This window comes from Falco rusticolus, chromosome 4 (assembly GCF_015220075.1).
Source record: "Falco rusticolus isolate bFalRus1 chromosome 4, bFalRus1.pri, whole genome shotgun sequence".
NCBI classification, from domain to species: domain Eukaryota; kingdom Metazoa; phylum Chordata; class Aves; order Falconiformes; family Falconidae; genus Falco; species Falco rusticolus.
The window spans coordinates 38,484,551-38,502,365 of NC_051190.1; the positions used below are offsets into that span (position 1 = coordinate 38,484,551).

Consider the following 17,815-nt stretch of genomic DNA (forward strand, 5'->3'; position numbering starts at 1 on the left):
CAGAAATCAGTAAGAACAAATTGGATTTTCGTTTAAAATGTAACTAGCATCCTGCAAATTTTGAGTTACATAAGTACTTTAATTTATGCTGTTTGTCTGCTGAAGGTACCTGGCTCAAGCTCATGTGTTTCTGGTGCTTTCCTCCTCCACTTACAAAATGGATAAATCTTTCTGATTTGGAAAAAGGAAAAAGTAGGACTGTGATTTGACATCAGTCAAAGCCTAGCTTTTTTTTTGGTCTCAATTAAATATCATGATTACCATATTAAGTAGGCCATTTCTTGTTGCCAAGGCAACTTCTCTGCTGAGTTCAGTTCATGTAAACATAACTTTCCAAAAATAATTTTCTGATTAATTAGTTCTATGCAAAATGCTCTAAGCCCACCATTCTACATTAATCCTTTTTAACGTTTGTTAATGTGAAGTTATACGTAATAAGTAATCTTAAAAACAGTCTTGATCCCCTGCTGTAAAACATATATTGTTGGTCTCGACAAATCTAGTATCTGGGACGATGTTTGAATGGGAAATTTGAGTTTTCCCAGGGAGAAGAGTGAAGTCCGAACATTCCCTTGATCATCTTAGGTGAAACTCCATTCGCAATGGTCATACTGGAGTTTTGCTGCGTTGGGTTTATGTTGCTGCAAATGCAGCCGCGAAGCGTGAGCTTCCTCTAGCATTGGGCAGTGATTCCCACTGTGTCGCACGATGCTGCTGTTCTGATCTGTGATATAAATTTCTATTAACAGAAAGTACCTAACCCAGATACGGTGGTAAGGTGAATAAATTGATCACACAGGCTTCCTGTACAGCTGGGAAGAGTTAAACGTCATAGGGAGGATGCCGGAGATTAGGAAGCTGCCTAGGGCTAGCTAGGAGGAAATGCTGGATGCTGGTGATATTTTTCGTTTCCCAACCTCTTTCTAGGGTTTAAGTGTGTGGCTGAGAGTTTCATGAGCAGCTATTGGTTTCTTTGCTTGCTGAGATTTCACCTTGGAGCTGATACCTCAGCACAGTTCCAGTTATCTTTAATAATAATAAAGCCAGTGTTACTGCGGTATATTTGGATTGATAACATTATACAAGAATCCTTTTCATAGAGTCATACAATCATGGAATGGTTTGGGTTGGAAGGGACCTTAAAGATCATCTAGTTCCAAGTTACTAGTTTGCATCTTCTTACAACTTGATTATATATATTTGGCAAACAGTGTATAGTTTGAGCTTTGAGTCTGGCTTGACTACAACCACTATAAAAATTACATGCTTTGTTCGTTGTAATCTGCATGTCACTGTGTATTATAGAAGAAAACCACAGTGCAAGAGTACAAAATGTTTAAACTGAATTTCACTGGGCTTGCCCTCAATGGATTCTCACTTTTTAGATTTTTGTTTCCAAGAAAAATTACATAAACCTTAGGTTATAAACCTTTTGAAGTACAAGAAACAAGTCCTCAGGTGCTAATCAGGACAGTACTCACAAATGATCTCCTTAGACTTACAGAGCAGAGTCCCAGGGAAATACGAAGCTGGCCTTAGAAGCTAGGTTCTGTGCAGTCCTTCATCCCCTCCTTGGGTCAGTTTCCTGTTTAAATACTTTAAAAAATTGTTTCTTTCATCTCCCACTTCCCAGTCTTGCTTGATTCAGGGAAAACAGAAATCACTTGTGCTTTGGAGGCACACGCCTCCCGGGAAGCAGATTATGTACTTGACTGTGTTTAGTCAACTAAACTGGGATCTTCCTCTTTGAGACAGACGACTATTGAGATGGAGCTGGACTGGCACGGTATGGCTGGCTGACACCAGAAATGCTGCCTTCACCCTTGTTTTGTCGTGTTATGCCGTCTGTTCTGTGCAGCACTGGCAAACTGCATTGTTCTTCCTACCTCCTTAGGCCATTGCAGCTCCAGCACGTCAACATACTCTGTTGAGCTTCCCCTGGAGGAAGAAAGTGAATTCGACAATATTTTTTTTTCCTAAAGAAAAAAAGTTTGCAAAATTGATATTTTGCATTTTCAGAAACGTCTTGAGAGGTGAGGGAGGGAAGATGAGGAATGAGTGAGAGAACGGGGGCTCGAGTGAATCTGCCCTATCATTCCTTCAGAGTATCCTGATGTTTTTAATATATTGGCCAAAGCCAGAATGTTTAAAGGTTATAAAGTATCATGTCTTTTGTCTTCTTGAACTTCAGTCTAGGAATGTGTGTTTGGTTAGTCTTGCATCTCAAGAAAAAAATGCTTCCCACCTGTCATCTTGTGCTGGGGAGCTTGTACTTCCAGAATACCTCTTTTCCAAGTATTCATAAAAAATAAACAGAAAAACCCAAAAGCAAACCCCCTGAAAAAAAGAATTCTGTCACAGAGTAGCTCTGTAGGAGCTTTCAGCTTCTTCATCTGCTTAGAATTTGATCTCATGTGCCTCTCCGGTTTTTGCTCTAGAGTTACCAGCTTGAAAATAGCCCACTAATTGTTGCTCCGGTGCTACAATTTTCAAGGTGGGAATAACGCTTGCAAAGAAGCTGCCCCATTTCAGACTCTACAGCAATTTTTAAACAGTTCACTGTAATAACAAGTGGGATCAGTTGCTTGACATTGAAAGGTTCATAGCAAGAGCCTGTGTTTTGAAGTCTCGGATGAGGACTGCACAGAAGAGAGGGTGATGGGCTACCCCTGCAATATATGGTAGAAACAGGCATGACCTTACTCTGCAACCATGGGGCACAAAAGCACTCCCTGCGCTGTTAAGTGGAGTCCTTTCAGCTCTTTGACACCTACTTGAAAAAAAGGTTTGCAGATCAAGTGCCATAGCTGTTGTTAGAAAACTTCTTTCATAAACCTCTTACAACTAATGTAAAATTCAAAAAATGTTCTGTTTTTGCTCCAGAGGATGGGGAATAGAAACACCTGTTTAATGGCCAAGGCCTCTTTTATGGTTTGGGGTTTTTTTTTGCACCTGATGCTGGAAGAGGGTGGAGGAGTGCGTAAACACCCTCTGGCAGCTGCTGCCTCCTGGTTCATTAGTCCTAGTGAGCTAGTTTCGTTGTCTGTCAGTGCCTTTGTTTCCAGTTCTGGTGATTTCAAATCTTTAGTTGCAGAAGTAAATTTAAGCTCTCTGTCTCCTCAGGTCCCATTTCTCTGCAGTCCAGATCATTAAGGCAATGTTCCCAGTTGTGTCTTTGAAATAACAAGAAAGTGCAGTTTTCGAAAATGGACAACGCGTTGGGTTTTTTCCTAATGATTTGTCACCTTTGTCATCCTTGGCTTGTTTCAAACTATTGAATTCCACCCAAGATACAAATATCCCACAGCCACACGTCTCCTAAGGTTGTGCCTCTTATAGCAGCAATTAACCTTTACTATTTACTGGCTTATGTTACCATTATCTGTAGTCATCTGCAGTTACAGCTGTTCAGTTTCTGGAAGGACTTGTTAGTCTCTTCCTGAAAGTATGAAAGTTTGCTCTGTCGTTTTTCTGTAAGGTATTTCCTTTGACTGAGCAACTGATGTGGTTAAGGAGGTGCCTCAGTGATGGAGAGCGATGGAAAGCTACAGGAACTTCAAAGCCATGCACCAGCATCCCTAGAAACAGAAGCCACAGAATGGGGGGCTCTGAAAGAGTTGCGGTGGAATACACTGATGTTGTTACCATCTTTTCTCTTTAGCCTCATGAAAGACTACTTCTTTAAACCGCCTATTAACAAGCTGAGCCTGAACTTCTTGGATCAGGATTTGGAGATGACCTACAGGACGAGCTATCAGGAAGAGGTGTGTTTCTCCTGGCATTGATTTCCTTCTGTAATCTGTCTAAGCAACTGTCTGTTGTTGTTTTTAACATATTTCGTTGCAGTTGGTGACAAGGGTCATAAAATGTCAAATGTGGTTTACTTCTTGGTATTGCTACCTCTGAAAACAGTCTCCTCCCAGTTTACCTGTCTTGTGCCATGCCCTGAGTCTAGTCCAACGTTTGGGCTGGACATACATTTTCACAGTTGGCCAAGACACACTACTTCTGACTTGCTTTTTCTCCATTTTCAGGTTAATGTTTTAAGGCTTTAGGCAGGCCAGAGAACCATGCTAAGATGAAAGTGAAGTACCAAATGCTACTTGCCTTCTCATCAAATATCCTAAATTTGAGAATGGTAACTTTAAGTTTGATTCTTGTTCATGTCAGAGCCTCATGGTTATCCCTGCAAAACCCAAACCTGCTCTTGAACTCAAATGTCCTAAGTTCCGTAAGTGTGCTGCATTCAGAAATAGTTCAAAACACTGCGTAATTGTAAGGAACAGCGAGTAAATTGTAGGGAACTTAGTGCTTTCTTCAGGATTCTGCACTGAGTGTAAACAGTCCTTAATTCCCTTGGGAGCTAATAACATTGTAGGCTTTCCGTGCCAGTAGATACTCCTGCCTGGTTGGTATGAACTAGCAAGACATTTTAAGTTTACATGTAGCATCATTAGGTGTCAGTACTAACTGAGGCTGCATTTCCACAAGTAGCTGAAAAGTTGCTGCCAAAAGAGGGCAATTGCTCTACCTTCCTTGTTCCTACTCCTCCCTGCTCCTTCTGATGGCTTATTAGGTGCTTATTAGGCTTCCCTGCTGTGAGCCAGTTCATTTTACTAGCCTAGCCTAAAATATTTCTGTTGTGTTTTTCTGTTGGGAGCTTTTCTTTTTCTGTCTGGGTCTGTTCTCTGCTGTATCGAACCAGCAGCTCACAGAGAGGTTGGCAGGCGCCAAAGCCAGTGCAAGATAAGTGTCCGGCAGCAGGAAGGGGAATGGGCCCTTCCCTTCCAGTAGCGTTGAGCTATTAGTTTGGTCATCTGTCTGGCAGCATTGCATCGTGATAAATGTAGGTGTTGATTTCTTTTCTTCCTCGTGTCCCCTACATCTGAGGGCAGGTAGGGTTTGTGCTGCTGCTGCTTGTTGCTTTGTGTTCATGGGCTGCTTTCTGTTCTGGGCAGCATTGCCACACCGTCCTTAGCAGTATCCCTGTTTGCTTGTTTTCCAGTGTTTACAAATGAGACCTAACTTATTTTTTTTTACACAAAGGGAAGCATAGTTGCGTTGCAGTTGAGTTTGCTCAGAAGCTCCATACTCACCCTGCAGCATGGTATTCTAGTGGTATCTCTGAGTAAAACTCATGCAGCAGCAACAGGGAGAAACTTCCCGTGGGGTACAGCCTGCAAAATTTGCACGAACTATACAGAAAATAATAAATCGGGTTTTTTCCGATGGAGAGATTGGAAAGAGAAGCAAAGCAGTGATAGTCAAGAATATACAGTTTGAGCAATTAATGTGGATATGTAGGAAATTTATAGAAGGAGAAGGAATGTGGTCTGTGCATTTGGTTAGTGGCAAGCTATTGATTTGAAAATTACTGTGTAAACCTCCCTGGAAATGAGAATCTTCACTCTTAACAGTAACTCTGCAGCGCTGGGGTGAAAACCTGTTAAAGCCTTAGTATGAGCATTGTACTGGTCCAAAACAATAGCAACAACGAAAAAATCTTCTCTTGGAGAGTGAAATGATTTGTCAGCGCTGCTGGTTCTTTAATTGCCTTGCAGTAAACTTGCTAAAAGTAACTTCCAACACCACTGAATTCACCTCTAATTACACAGTACCAGCTGCATGCTTGGTGTGTGATTGTTCTCTGTAAGCGGCTCCACTTCCCAAGAGCTTGCTCAGCCTGTTCTTGTTTGGAAATTAAAGCACTACTTCACACTATTAGGGCATCTCTTGTGCTGTGACTTTAGGATATAGCGCTGCTTTTCTTAATTCAATTTATGTGACTTTGTGTGGACTAACAGGATTCTGCTACAGTTCAAATTAAAAGGTAATTTTGGCACTGAAATGATGCTGGCTGAATTTATTAGGTTGCAGAGAGATACAAATGAGGAACACATTCATTTCCCAATATTGCGTAGCACAGACAGTGTTCTGAGGAGCAAAAGAAATTTCCAAATTAAACCAGAGTGCTCAAACTGGGTTACTTCATGGTGATATTGATAATATATTTTATGTTTTTCTTTGGAACTTGCTTTCTGTGGTCCCTTGGGCAGATATAAACACTCATAAGACGGGGCTCATCTGAGTAAGCCAGGATGTGGAGCTCATGATCTAGTTTTCAGCTGGACTGGCCAAAGCAGCACACAGCACAGCTGCACGAGCACTGGGGCCAGGACAAGATGGGATGGGAATGTGTGGTAAGGGGTTATGGTGGAACAGAACTTGGTGTCCTGGGCTCTGATCAATTCAGATTACACAGCGTCCTGATTGTTGCTGGTCTGAAAGGGAGATGTGAACTCTGCCACAGGCAAGTAACTGTTCCTGTGGAGTGGTGTTTGGAGGGTTTTCTTAAAGAACCATGAGAGCTAAAAGGCTTGTTGTAAAATCTATTATTATTTTAAATGGAAATCGTTGAAGAAAACTTCTTATAGCTTTATCTGCTAGTAATTATGGGGTTTATGTTTCTTTGCATAGAACAGGCAGTTTTCATATGGCTATTTCTGTATCATAATATTCTGTAAAAATCACCCCAGACCCAGGGGCTGTGCTGCCAGTGTTTTTTTTCCAACACAGACTTGTTCCCAGGGTGCTGTGATAGCCATTGAACTACCTCTTCTGTTACCTCTTTCGAAACAGTACTAACATTGGGTTAATGAAGTGGCAAAAAGATCTGTATTCCTTTATTTGGTTTTGTGAGCTGCTGCTTATGGTACAGTTGAATTCAGCAAAATAGTATTTCTTCATTTTCATCCCTTCCCTCAATCACTGTATTCCACACAGGTTATGAGGAATGCTCCAGTGAAGACATTTGCCAGCGCTACCTTCAGCTCGCTCCTGGATGTGTTCCTCTCCACCACAGTCTTCCTCATACTCTCAATCACATGTTTCCTGAAACACGGGATGGTCGCATCCCCTCCACCACCTGCAGCAGTCGTCGTGTTCATCATTGCCATCCTGCTAGAGGTGCTGTCCCTTGTCATCTCAATTAGGTAAATAAAGTGTAAGAAAGTCTTGAAATAGCAGTGAGAAGTGAAATGGTGGCTGGCTTGGGAACATTTTGTTTGACGGCATCCCAGGAACTCACTTGGATGGTCTGTAGTATTTGGAGAACAGTGTTAGTGAAGCCAAGAAGTCTTGCAGCAGATCTTGTGCAAAGAGAGGTCTAGCTGCAGAAATTGTAGCAGAGAAAGGTGACTCTGGTAGAGGCCACTTAAGGAAACAGAATCTGCATTCCATGCCTGACCCTGCTTATTTTTGCAAGGGATGCCACACGCAACTGTATATCTTCTCCCCACACAGGGCCATCAGAGTGAGGGAAGTAAAACAGAAAACTTGTCCTCTGTCCTTCAGGAAAAAAAAAAAATCCAAAACCCCAGCCTTTAAATTCCTACACAGAAGTACACTATGCTGGTGTCAAAACTGAAATAATTGATCAGAAATGCCAAGAGCAACCCTTTTTGTTTTGGTGGGGTTTTTTTTTTTTTTTTTTCAAACAAACCAAACACTCTTAAAGTTGCAAAAGTCCCATTGTGTCTGTTCAAGATTAGTTTTCTTAATGATCTCTATTTCAGGTTTCATGGGTTTAATACTCAAATAGTTTGTGTTTTCTCTGTTTGACACATAATTGGAATTCAGCATTTCCCCTGAGTCCGGGGCTGTGTGACAGTCAGCTGCTGCTTGAAAATGGAAGGGGCACTACTTTGTCTCTGCAGAAAGGGCGGCTTTGCAGGGCTGTGCCAGGCAGTGCCAGCCCTCACACTGCCTCTTCCCAGCTGGCAGCACACAGTCCCCGAGTCCTGGGCTCTTAAACGTGTCCCTGCAACCCCTGCGCCTCAGCCTCTCTGGTGCCCTCGGAGGTGAGGCTTGGCTGCAGGCACCTGGTACACAGCAGTGCCTCCTCGTTCCTGGTTTTGTAGCCAGTCACCCAGAGGATGTGTGTGCTAGACTTCCAGGGCGCTTGTGGGCCTTCTCCCAGCATTTGTGACAAACTGGCAAGCAGTTCCAGTATGGTTCCTGTGTCGTGTGGGGTTTTCCCAGGCATGATGGCGTTCCGAACACGTTCAGGTGTAGAAGGCTGCAGTTGTACATGCATTCAGTAAAACTCGTGCTCTCCTGGGTGTGTTGTCTGATTTATACAGATACCACATGTAACCTGTTATTAACCCAGATGATAGACTTACTAGTAAATTGTTTGTCTATACTTGTGAGAGCAGGTTTATTCTGCCCTACTCATCCCCCGCTTTCACGGCATTTCCTTCTGACACAAGAGCATGCTGTAAGGGTGGGGAAACGTGTGTCCTCACTCGCAGTTCTGCACATCTGTCAGGTATGCATAAGTTAAAATGCTTTTGTAATTACAAGTTAGAAGCAATTCAGCTGTTTGAAAAGAAGTAAAGGATTGCAGTTTACACTTTTACTTTGCCTTTTCAGGGTCAAGGTTAAAAGTACCAAATTAGTACTTCAGTCACTGAAGCAAGCTTGTGACTCAGTGTGCATGTAAATATGTGCAAGCGTATTTACATGAAGGCTGGCATTTAGGAGCAGAGAGAGGTCATTTATGAACAGTGGAAATGTTTTCAAGGATAGTATTTCATAGCAGGTTTATTTGATTGTTGCAGTTTGAATAGTATTGTAGGTTTGGTGGTTTCAGAAAATCTAGAAATCCAGGAAGAGTTAAGCCCAGTACTGGGAGATGGTTGAGTTGGTAGGACTGTTATTCTTGTGCATGCTGAACTGGATTACCTGTTGCTCTGTCCTCTCTCTTGCACCAGAAATGCATTTTCCCCTTTGCAGAACAGTTTCTGTACTCTCTTAGGAGCGAGGGGAGGGGGGAAGGTTTTTTTTAATCAGTTTAATGTGCCCAGGCAGCTCTTTCATCGCACCAGGCAGGAGGGTAGGAAAGCAGCAGTGAGCAGGTAGCCTGGATGTGGTGGCCATGGCATTGCATCCCTCCGAGCAACTCTACCACTTTGCAGAAGAGCTAGTTTCTGCTATCCAGATACGTTTGGAGAAAATTCGGGTTCATTCACCTTGCAGGTGAATTTTTACTCCCCTTTAGTATTTTTCAATTCACTGTTGTTCCCACTTGTTTTTCCAATGCTACTTTGAGTTTCCCTTTTCTTACTTTGTAAATTTATAAAAATCATTGCTATAATCTTAGAAATTTTTGTAGGTACGTACATAAGGTTTTATTTCACTCCTGTTCTGTAATGGGCGGTTTATGGATTTCTGAAGGAGAAGGAACGCTTCGGTGTGCTATCTATACAGTCAAGAATTTGCAAAGTGGTTTTGTCTTTCTGAGCTGTGTAGGGTGCCCAGAGGTTTAGCTTCATTGCAGCACTATGTTGCTGAGAGCCCATGCTCTCTGGTAGCGAGCCTGGGCTATTACCAGGTTGGCTTTATGTGGCTTTATAATATTTTCTTAACACTGTTTGGTTCTGCCACTGACATTTTTAATATTTTCATGAGACTGTTGGCTCAAAGCCTGAATTTTACTTCCTAACCTGGCCTGGATGCCTCATTTAAAGTCAGTGAGATTTAAAAAGCAAGTTTTTCAGGATGATTCCTAAGCCTTAGAAGTATGTATTTGTTTAATATTAATCATTCTTTTGTGTTCAATTCTGATTTGAAAACAGGTTGAGAACCATCTCTCACTGTGGAGAACACCTGTAGCCAGCCATCAAAACTCACATAGGCCCACCTGGCATAGTAATTACAGATTTTCAGTAAATGCTGTCTTGACAGCCTGCAGGACTGTCTTTATCCTAACGGGCACTGGGAGGAGGTTGGGCATGCAGGGAATGCTGCAGTTCCTGCAGGGCTGCTACGGGTGCCGTTGGTCAGTTGGTCAGCAAGCTAGCACTTGCTGCTCTCACTGGAGTCAAGCTGACCATTAATCTCAAGATCCTGCAAACTCTCCTGGTTAGTTTGGGAAACAGGAATCGCTGGGTGGGGTAAGAGGCTGCTGCCCTTCCCCATCCTCTCCATCAAACTGGAAGTTGAGGAGTAAGGACATAGGAATTGAGTCACTAGGTACCCCTTGCTACCGGAGCCCTGGTCTTGTGAGAGATGGATTGGTCCTTTCTTTTGGTGGGAAGGAAGTGTCTGCAAATCACTCTACTCCACAGTTACAAGGAATTGGTTCTTAGGAACTTGCTACCATGGGCTTACATTCACAATCTTTCTTCTACTAATGAGATAAAATTTATATTTGGCTTAACTCTGATCATCCATCTAAGGGAACACTTCGGTAAATCTCTTGAAGTGCAAAACAGGGTCATCTCAGATCTGAGTAGATCCTACCCAGAGTACCTTCGTGAAAATAGCCTCATATTATACACCAAAAAAGAGCAGTCTTATGAGATGAAAAATCTCAGAGGCTTTCTGGTAGGTTTTCAGTGTTAAATGTAATGGCAATGGCATATTTGGTAGGGGCTTTTGTAGGAAAAGGTATCTGTTTTCCCTTGAAGGGTTTTTTGTTTTGTTTTAAATTTACAATACGTATTTATTTTATAGTAAATACATAAAATATGCTTTTGGGCCACTCTGGTCTCCACAACCTGAGGCACACACTTCTGGTACAGTTCCCTTCAGCAGAAAGAAGAGAATTGTCTTTTTCCTCTTGAAATGCTCTTCGGAGTGAGGACTGTTCATTCCAACCATTCGTTATGCACAGAAACAGTGCAGAACTTCCTGTGCAGAAGTGTCATCCCAAATGACAATCACAGAATACCACCGAGATATCTTCAGGGAGGAGATTGGACTACAATGCTGGGCACAACCCCAGAATTTCAGGAAAAGGGCTTATTTTAGGACCAGAAAATTCTTGCCTAAGTTTGTCATTGTATTTTCATTATCGTGATGTGAAACACCCTGTCTTTAAATCGGTCTGACTTCTAATTGAATCCAGGACTCAGCCTAGGAAGTACTCACTACAGCTAAGACCTTTAGTCCAGCTGCCGGAGTGGCAGCGGAGAGCACTGTCACTGCCTGTATGATGAGAAAGAATTTAAAACTTTTAAGTTCTAGAAGAGCAGAAGTCCTCATGGAGCAAAGCCTAGAAGGGGGAAGGATGTTTTGATTCCTTTGAAGTGTCTGATAATAAATTATGGGAGTATCTATAGATGAGGATCCCACTGTTAGCACAAGTGCCACTCTAAAATTACTTGTACAAAACTGCACGCTAAACATGGTACTTCATTTGTAAGCACGTGGAAAATGTCATCTCCTGTGCTGTAAATGTAGCGCAAAGAATGTCCTGCCCACTTGAAATGTGACTACTTTGACTTTCATGAGTTCAGTTGAAGTGTAAGAGGTCCTAAAGTTCTGCTATTTTATAAAAATACCTTGGGAAATGTCATCGAACATACAGCAGAGTGTGAGACTTGACTTGCGGTTCTTAGGAGTGCTTCTGCAGGAATACAGGTAAAAGACATCTGCCTGCTATTTTAGCTGTAAATACAGGACTTTTATTAACCAAGTATTTTTGACATCTTGTTCTTTTCTCAAGTAAAACTTGTTATAAATAAATTTGTTTTAAAAGAATGTGTTGCTTTTGATAGAAGGCTTCACTGAGGGTGAAGAGCTGAGGCCAGAATAGTGGATATTTCAACCCTGCTCAAAAGAGTGAGTGGTGGGAGCACGTGATAAGTTGATTCATTAATTCAGAAGGACCTTTCTAGAGAGCAAAAAAAAGTACCTTCTGGATGAAGAAAGCAAGTACAATCAAAACAGTAAAATGGGAAACTGCTGTTGTCTGACTAAGCAGAACTGCCCTTTGCCCGGTACCTTGCCTTCCCAGGCTTGCTGAACACCCACGGTCTGTCTACAACTGAGACCAGTTGGATCTTTTAAATTCCTAATGACCAGGAACAAAAATTGTTTTCTGCAACTAGAGCTTAATGAACCAGTTCTGTTAACAACATGACTGATACAGACTATTGATGCAAGGGAAAACAATGTATTCTGTTTGCCTTTACTTATTTCTAACATCTGTGGCTTTGGTATTTAATATCCCACCAAATTGCCTCTATGCCAAATGCTTTTGATTTGAACTATGGGAATTGATTTTAAACTGCCAGTAAATACAGAAATGATGGTAACATTCTCCATTACCCATTAATCATTTATGTCAAAGTTACTAATTTGAACTCCAGCTTGTGTAAACATCTTGGATGCTTTAGCATTTAAGGCCTGTTGAGCTACCCACTGACACGGCATTATTTACTGATACTGCCCCATAGCCATTAAATCTGTCTGCAGCTCTCGTTGTTGTCTGGATTTAATGCACTTCTTACTTCCTGCGATGGGAGGGTCGTGCTGTATTCACAGGCTTTCACTGTTCTGTGAAGAATGAGATTTCAATCATTTTAATTCCAGAGTACAGAGCATTGTGATAAATGCCGAACTGGGGTGGGGGGTGGGGGGAAAATCAATGCAAGAAGGTAAACATCATCATGAGAAATGTGGCGTTGTTCTGGAATTTGCACTAGCTTTTTTTGAAACACACAGCTGCCTAAATAAAGAAGTGTCCTCATCGCAGGATTAACGGGTCGGGTTCGCTGATGGATTTGTTGCTATAGTTCCCACAAGAATTTGTCCTGGCATGGAGGCTTGAGAGGGGGGGAAAAAATTAATTTAAAAAAGCTTTCTGCACCGTGGAGTCCCTGTTGTGTGGGTTGCGGTGAGAGACAGGAACTGCACTGGGTATCTGCCACCCCTGGCGTGGCACGGAGCAGGTTTCAGTGCCAGCTCCACGGGAGCGTGGGCAGGGGGGCTGCTCTCCCTTCGGGGAGACTGGCTGCTCCTGGCTCTGCACCCCGCTGCGCTTCCCTTTCTCACCATTCGGCCGTGTAAATGCTCGTCGTTGTTCGTAGGCTTTGGGAGAATCGGACTTTATTTTTAGAGGCATGAACTTGGGTGGCATTTTCAGAAGCGCTCGATCCTGGGCGAGCTTGGCTGCTGCTGAAGGCAGGCGTTCTGTCACTGGTGTTAGAGGCAGCAGTTAGGGCAGCATATAATGCTTGAGAAAACCCAGTTCTTACTCTATGGACATTCAAAAAAAAATCGCCCGGTAAACAATTTTTTCCTATGCTTTGTTGGAAATTCATATTTGCGATGGAATATAGCGGTATTTTTGGTGTAAATGGAAGTTCGCTGAAGTGGGAACTAGCAGATCTGTGAGCACCCCCTCGTGGGGCCCTGGTGCATTACAACATCTATCCTGCTCCCCCAAATTTCTCTTTTTCTATGCATTTAAATATAATTTCCGGATTTTAATATATTAAATTGCAGAAGAGCTTTTGAAGCTTTAAAAATATGCTTGACGTTGCAAAATTCACAGAAGTCTAGGCTAGAGAATGAAAATATCGTTCATAAACAATACATATTTAAAGGTGTGGAATAAGTGTCAATTTCACATAAAGAACTTTAAATTTATCCTGGTTTGTATCTGGCTTTTGTCCAGGATAATACTGTGTATTTTAGACAATAGTGGGAAAAAACCATGGATAGCTTTTCTCTTTTAAAAGATACAGGTAATACGGAATACTTTGTGTAACTTTGGAGATTGCGAATTTCATATTTAGTGGATGTTGGTGTTTTGGGTTTTTTTCAGCTGTGAACATCTCTGTCCAAAAAAAGCAGCAGCTACGTTGCGCTCGGGCTCTGCTGCAGCCGGCTGTTACACTAGCAGAATTACCTGCCTAGACCGATTCTGATAATTCTATACATCCACGTGTAATGGCTTTGAATGAAGCGAACTCTGCTATGTTAGCTTTTGGTGTCTTCATAAAAATAATTAGAAAATTGAACAGCAGTGGTATTTTTTCTAGAGTGACTAATATTTTTGTGCTTTAAGAAGGAAGTTATCGCAGGGATTTGTTTCTGTACTTTCCTGCACAACATCCTCGAGCATTAAGCATCCTTTTACCTTGCCTTATTCTTTTTAACCATTAAAAATGCTCTCATTTAAGAATTATCTCTGTTAAGCTGCTCTCCGGAGCTCTTCAGTTGGCTGCTTCAGCACTTCACAGGTTTGGGCCATCATTTTATCAGCAGCTTGAGGCAAGAACCGTTCCTTCCCGCATGCCTCGTGCGGAGCCAACTGGGTTGCTGTGATAGATACCGCCAGGCGAGCGGAGGAGCGTGTCAGCTGCCAGCTGGCCTCCGAGGTGCTCATCGCAACTGCTTCTCAGGCTCTGCTGCCTGCCGAGGGTGCCAGCTCGCAGCCCACACTCCTCTTCCCCTTCCCTAATGAGAGAGAGCGGAGTCTGCTTGCAGGCAGGAACTGGGAGCTTCTGTCAGGGTGGTTGCAACTGGGAGGACTGGTTTCAATTGCAGGATAATGTTAAGATGGCATGAGTTTGCACGGCCTCTGGCTGACTGATCTGTTAGCAGGGGATACAGCCCTGCTTTTAAAACATTTCTGGTGTTATTGTAAGTATTTTTAACTTGTAAGAGCTTTCCCTCTCCCCACCTGCTTTTTAGGCTAAATAAGAGAGACGCCTTTCCTATGCTTACCTTCCAAGTGAAGGTTGGGTTTCAGTTTGTTTACTCAAAGCCCACCATCCCACTTGCTCTCCCTCCCTTTGCCGGCACCCCTTGCCAGAGCAAACAACCAGTCATCTTTAGCAAAGGTGGATTATTTCCTGAAATTACCAACAGCTGCTATGACATGTAATGGGCGGTGAGTGCTCGTGCGGTCTAAATGAAGGATTTAAATTCTATTATTATAGGTAAATTTAGATGTATGAAGTGATGCACTGAAATTAATGCCTCTGTCTGTGATTTCATTTGTTCCAGAATGGCGTTCTTTCTGGAGGAGGTGATGACTTGCACCAAGCGTCTCCTGGAGGTGATATCTGGCTGGCTGCCTCGACATTTTTTCGGTGCAATTCTGGTTTCTCTCCCAGCTCTTGCAGTTTTTTCACACTTCACCTCTGATTTTGAAACAAATATACATGTAAGTTGTCGAACTCTGTTTCATAATCTGACGTTTTGGATCTAACAAAGCTTGTTGCTTGCCTGCTGTCTTCCTTCACCTCCCTCCTGCTTTACATCTATTTGATACAGATCCGTTAGAGAATAGAGCTTTTGTGTATGATGAAATGCCTAGTTTGTTATGTAAATACAATCACTTGCTTATTTGAAAACTCATACAAAAGAGGAGAGGGATACCTATAAATGCCTGCCTACGTACATACCATTTTTTTCTTATACCAAACACTTCTGCAGGTATTTATTCTGGGTAATGCAAGAAGTGTGTCTCAGGCTTTTCATTGCATTCATCCTGGTTTTGATTTAGAGTTTGTAGTTGGAGGTGCTGTGTACACTTAAAAACTTTGTATGCCCACCAGTGAATCTTAACAGCGGGAACAGGATTAGCAGTGGATGTTTTTTCTTTGCAGAGTTAGATGGAGAAACTCAAAGGAGAGAGCTCTGAGTACCTAGGAATGATGGCCGTGCAGGGGCTGCGGGAACGGTTAAAGGAACGCAACGGCTGTCTTCTGAAATGATCGGAAAGTAACTGGGGTATTTAGCTCAGCCACAGAAAGGTCCCCCTGTGGACCACACAGGGGGTGTGGTGTCTCCTTGAATAAAAACATTCAGAAGGGGGGAAACAGGGGGTTGAATATTGAGCAGGGGAAAGAACAGTTTCATTTAAAGGCTAACTGTAGCACAAAGTCGATGTTTAAGAACTGTGAATAAAATGGAACTGGAGATGAAAATTTGTATCTCTGCAAGTTTCTCTCAGGTAGCACAGTATACGATCCTTCCTTTCCAGGATCTTCAGGGAATTCTGTTTTGCAAATCTCTTGCTGTTTCAGGGCCCTAGGCATAGGTAACGACTATATCCTCTTCATTCTTCCTATCACAGTTTATTATTGGGTGTTGGGAAGTGTTTGTTCCATGGGAACGTGGACGAGACGGTTTTTGGTCCTTCCTGACTTAAAGATATGTTCCACGGTTCTCACAGTCACGGCAGACTGTATTTGATATTCTTTCACATCCCGTGTTTAAAATCATTCTGCAGATTTTACCTTTTGTGAACCTTAGTTAACTATTTTTAAGCTGTTAATTTTTAAATATTTTTTTTGTTTCAGTTTAATGATGGTGTTTCTGCCTCATGACTACCATTAAACTAATTGTAGGGATGTTTTCCTCACGCTGAAGGGAGCTGGAAACCTTCAAACCTCTCAAATCTGTCCTTTGATTTTTGTATCATCCCATTCATCACCATCCCTGATGATCTCTCCAAACATTTAAAAATAATGTTGGAAGAACAGTTTTATTAGTGTATTCTTGGTACCTGTTCAGATCACGTTGTTAGTTGAAGTGCTTCAGGCGGCAGCAGTAAGACGGTGGTGTTTGTCGCCCAACTGAGAATGAACTTTGCTTTTTTTCCTCTTGCAGGTCCTCCAGAGTCGTGGGGTTGTTGGCTCACTCTCCAAGAGATGTCCCAACTCGTCTTGTGCTCAGTGTTTCAACAATCATGGAGCTCTAGGAAATGGAGTCAATCTATAGAGGGTCAGGTAAGTGTCATATTTTACTATGACATGGTTTTGCAAAGTTTTTTTTTATTCATAGCATTTTATACCCTCCCTGGATATAAAATAATTAAAAATTAACAAGAACAGCAATGAAAAAAAAAAAAACTTTCCAAAGCCATGCGTACATAGTAAAACCCAGCACTTACTGACCCTCTATAGGCTGGCTTCATGCTGGGGCATCACTTGGAGTGAGAACCAGTGCTCTGCCACTTTAGGAGACCTGAAATGGGGGAAGAAAAGTAAGTTTAAATTATGTTTTTTTATGGACACTTCTGAAATTCCTTTTATCCGTTTTTGAGTCAGTTAAAAAAAAAACCCAACAACTCTGCTTGTGGTTTAAAAATGGTAAATTATGTAAGGTTTTTTTCCCATACACTGTGTCTACTTCTGAATCACATGCTTATTTGTTATGCTACGGTATTGCTAATCTGCAGTCTCTGCACTTCAGCTGTAAGGGAAATTTTAAGTGAGAGAGACAGGGAAAGATTATTTGATACTGTAAAATGCAATATATAGCTAGAATGGAACTCGGGAATGCAGTTGTGGAGTCTCTGTTTTACCTTGGATGGTCATTAGTATTCTTCGTAAAACAATTTGCGCAGCAGCTTCAGAGTTTTGACCACTGTAAGGGTGTATCTCAGGGAAACAAAACATTCTGGGCAATATATCTGTCCTGCACTTCTGTTTCTTTATCCAGTAGAGATGGGGAAAAGGAAGGGGGGTTTCAGATAGGGCATTTTGAACAGCGAATCTAAAATTGTCCTTTCTAATTGGCACAGGTGGCCGTGTTACTGAGCATCAGTTGACAACGACTGATACCTGCCTTGTGCTATCGAAACAGATTTTTTTCTTACTTGAATTCACCTGTTACGGGCCAGTGTGATGCTCTCTAAGATGTTTTTAACAGTGGGCAGTTGGGTGATGTTTCTGAGGATGAACACGTTCTACATGTTCAATGCAGTGGAATTGTGATACTCAGTTTGAAACAGGCAGGGTCTAACCCCAGCAATCGAGAGGGGGTTACCATGAATGTTTACATATTTTTCTCTCTCCCCTCTCTCTCTCCCCTCTCTCTCTCCCCTCTCTCTCTCCCCTCTCTCTCTCCCCTCTCTCTCTCCCCTCTCTCTCCCCTCTCTCTCTCCCCTCTCTCTCTCCCCTCTCTCTCTCCCCTCTCTCTCTCCCCTCTCTCTCTCCCCTCTCTCTCTCCCCTCTCTCTCTCCCCTCTCTCTCTCCCCTCTCTCTCTCCCCTCTCTCTCCCCTCT

At 42.4% G+C, this 17,815-nt stretch overlaps 1 protein-coding gene across 2 annotated transcripts in view; it reads left to right on the forward strand.

Moving 5' to 3' along the window:
• The window catches only part of ADCY9 (adenylate cyclase 9), a 97,709-nt gene that overhangs the window by 59,710 nt on the left and 20,184 nt on the right, over positions 1–17,815 (forward strand). For both annotated transcript variants that reach the window (XM_037382598.1, XM_037382597.1), the window contains 3 exons: positions 3,662–3,764; positions 6,784–6,992; positions 14,806–14,965. In XM_037382598.1, the coding sequence (XP_037238495.1) occupies positions 3,662–3,764; positions 6,784–6,992; positions 14,806–14,965 (472 nt within the window). The remainder of the gene's footprint in view (positions 1–3,661; positions 3,765–6,783; positions 6,993–14,805; positions 14,966–17,815) is intronic.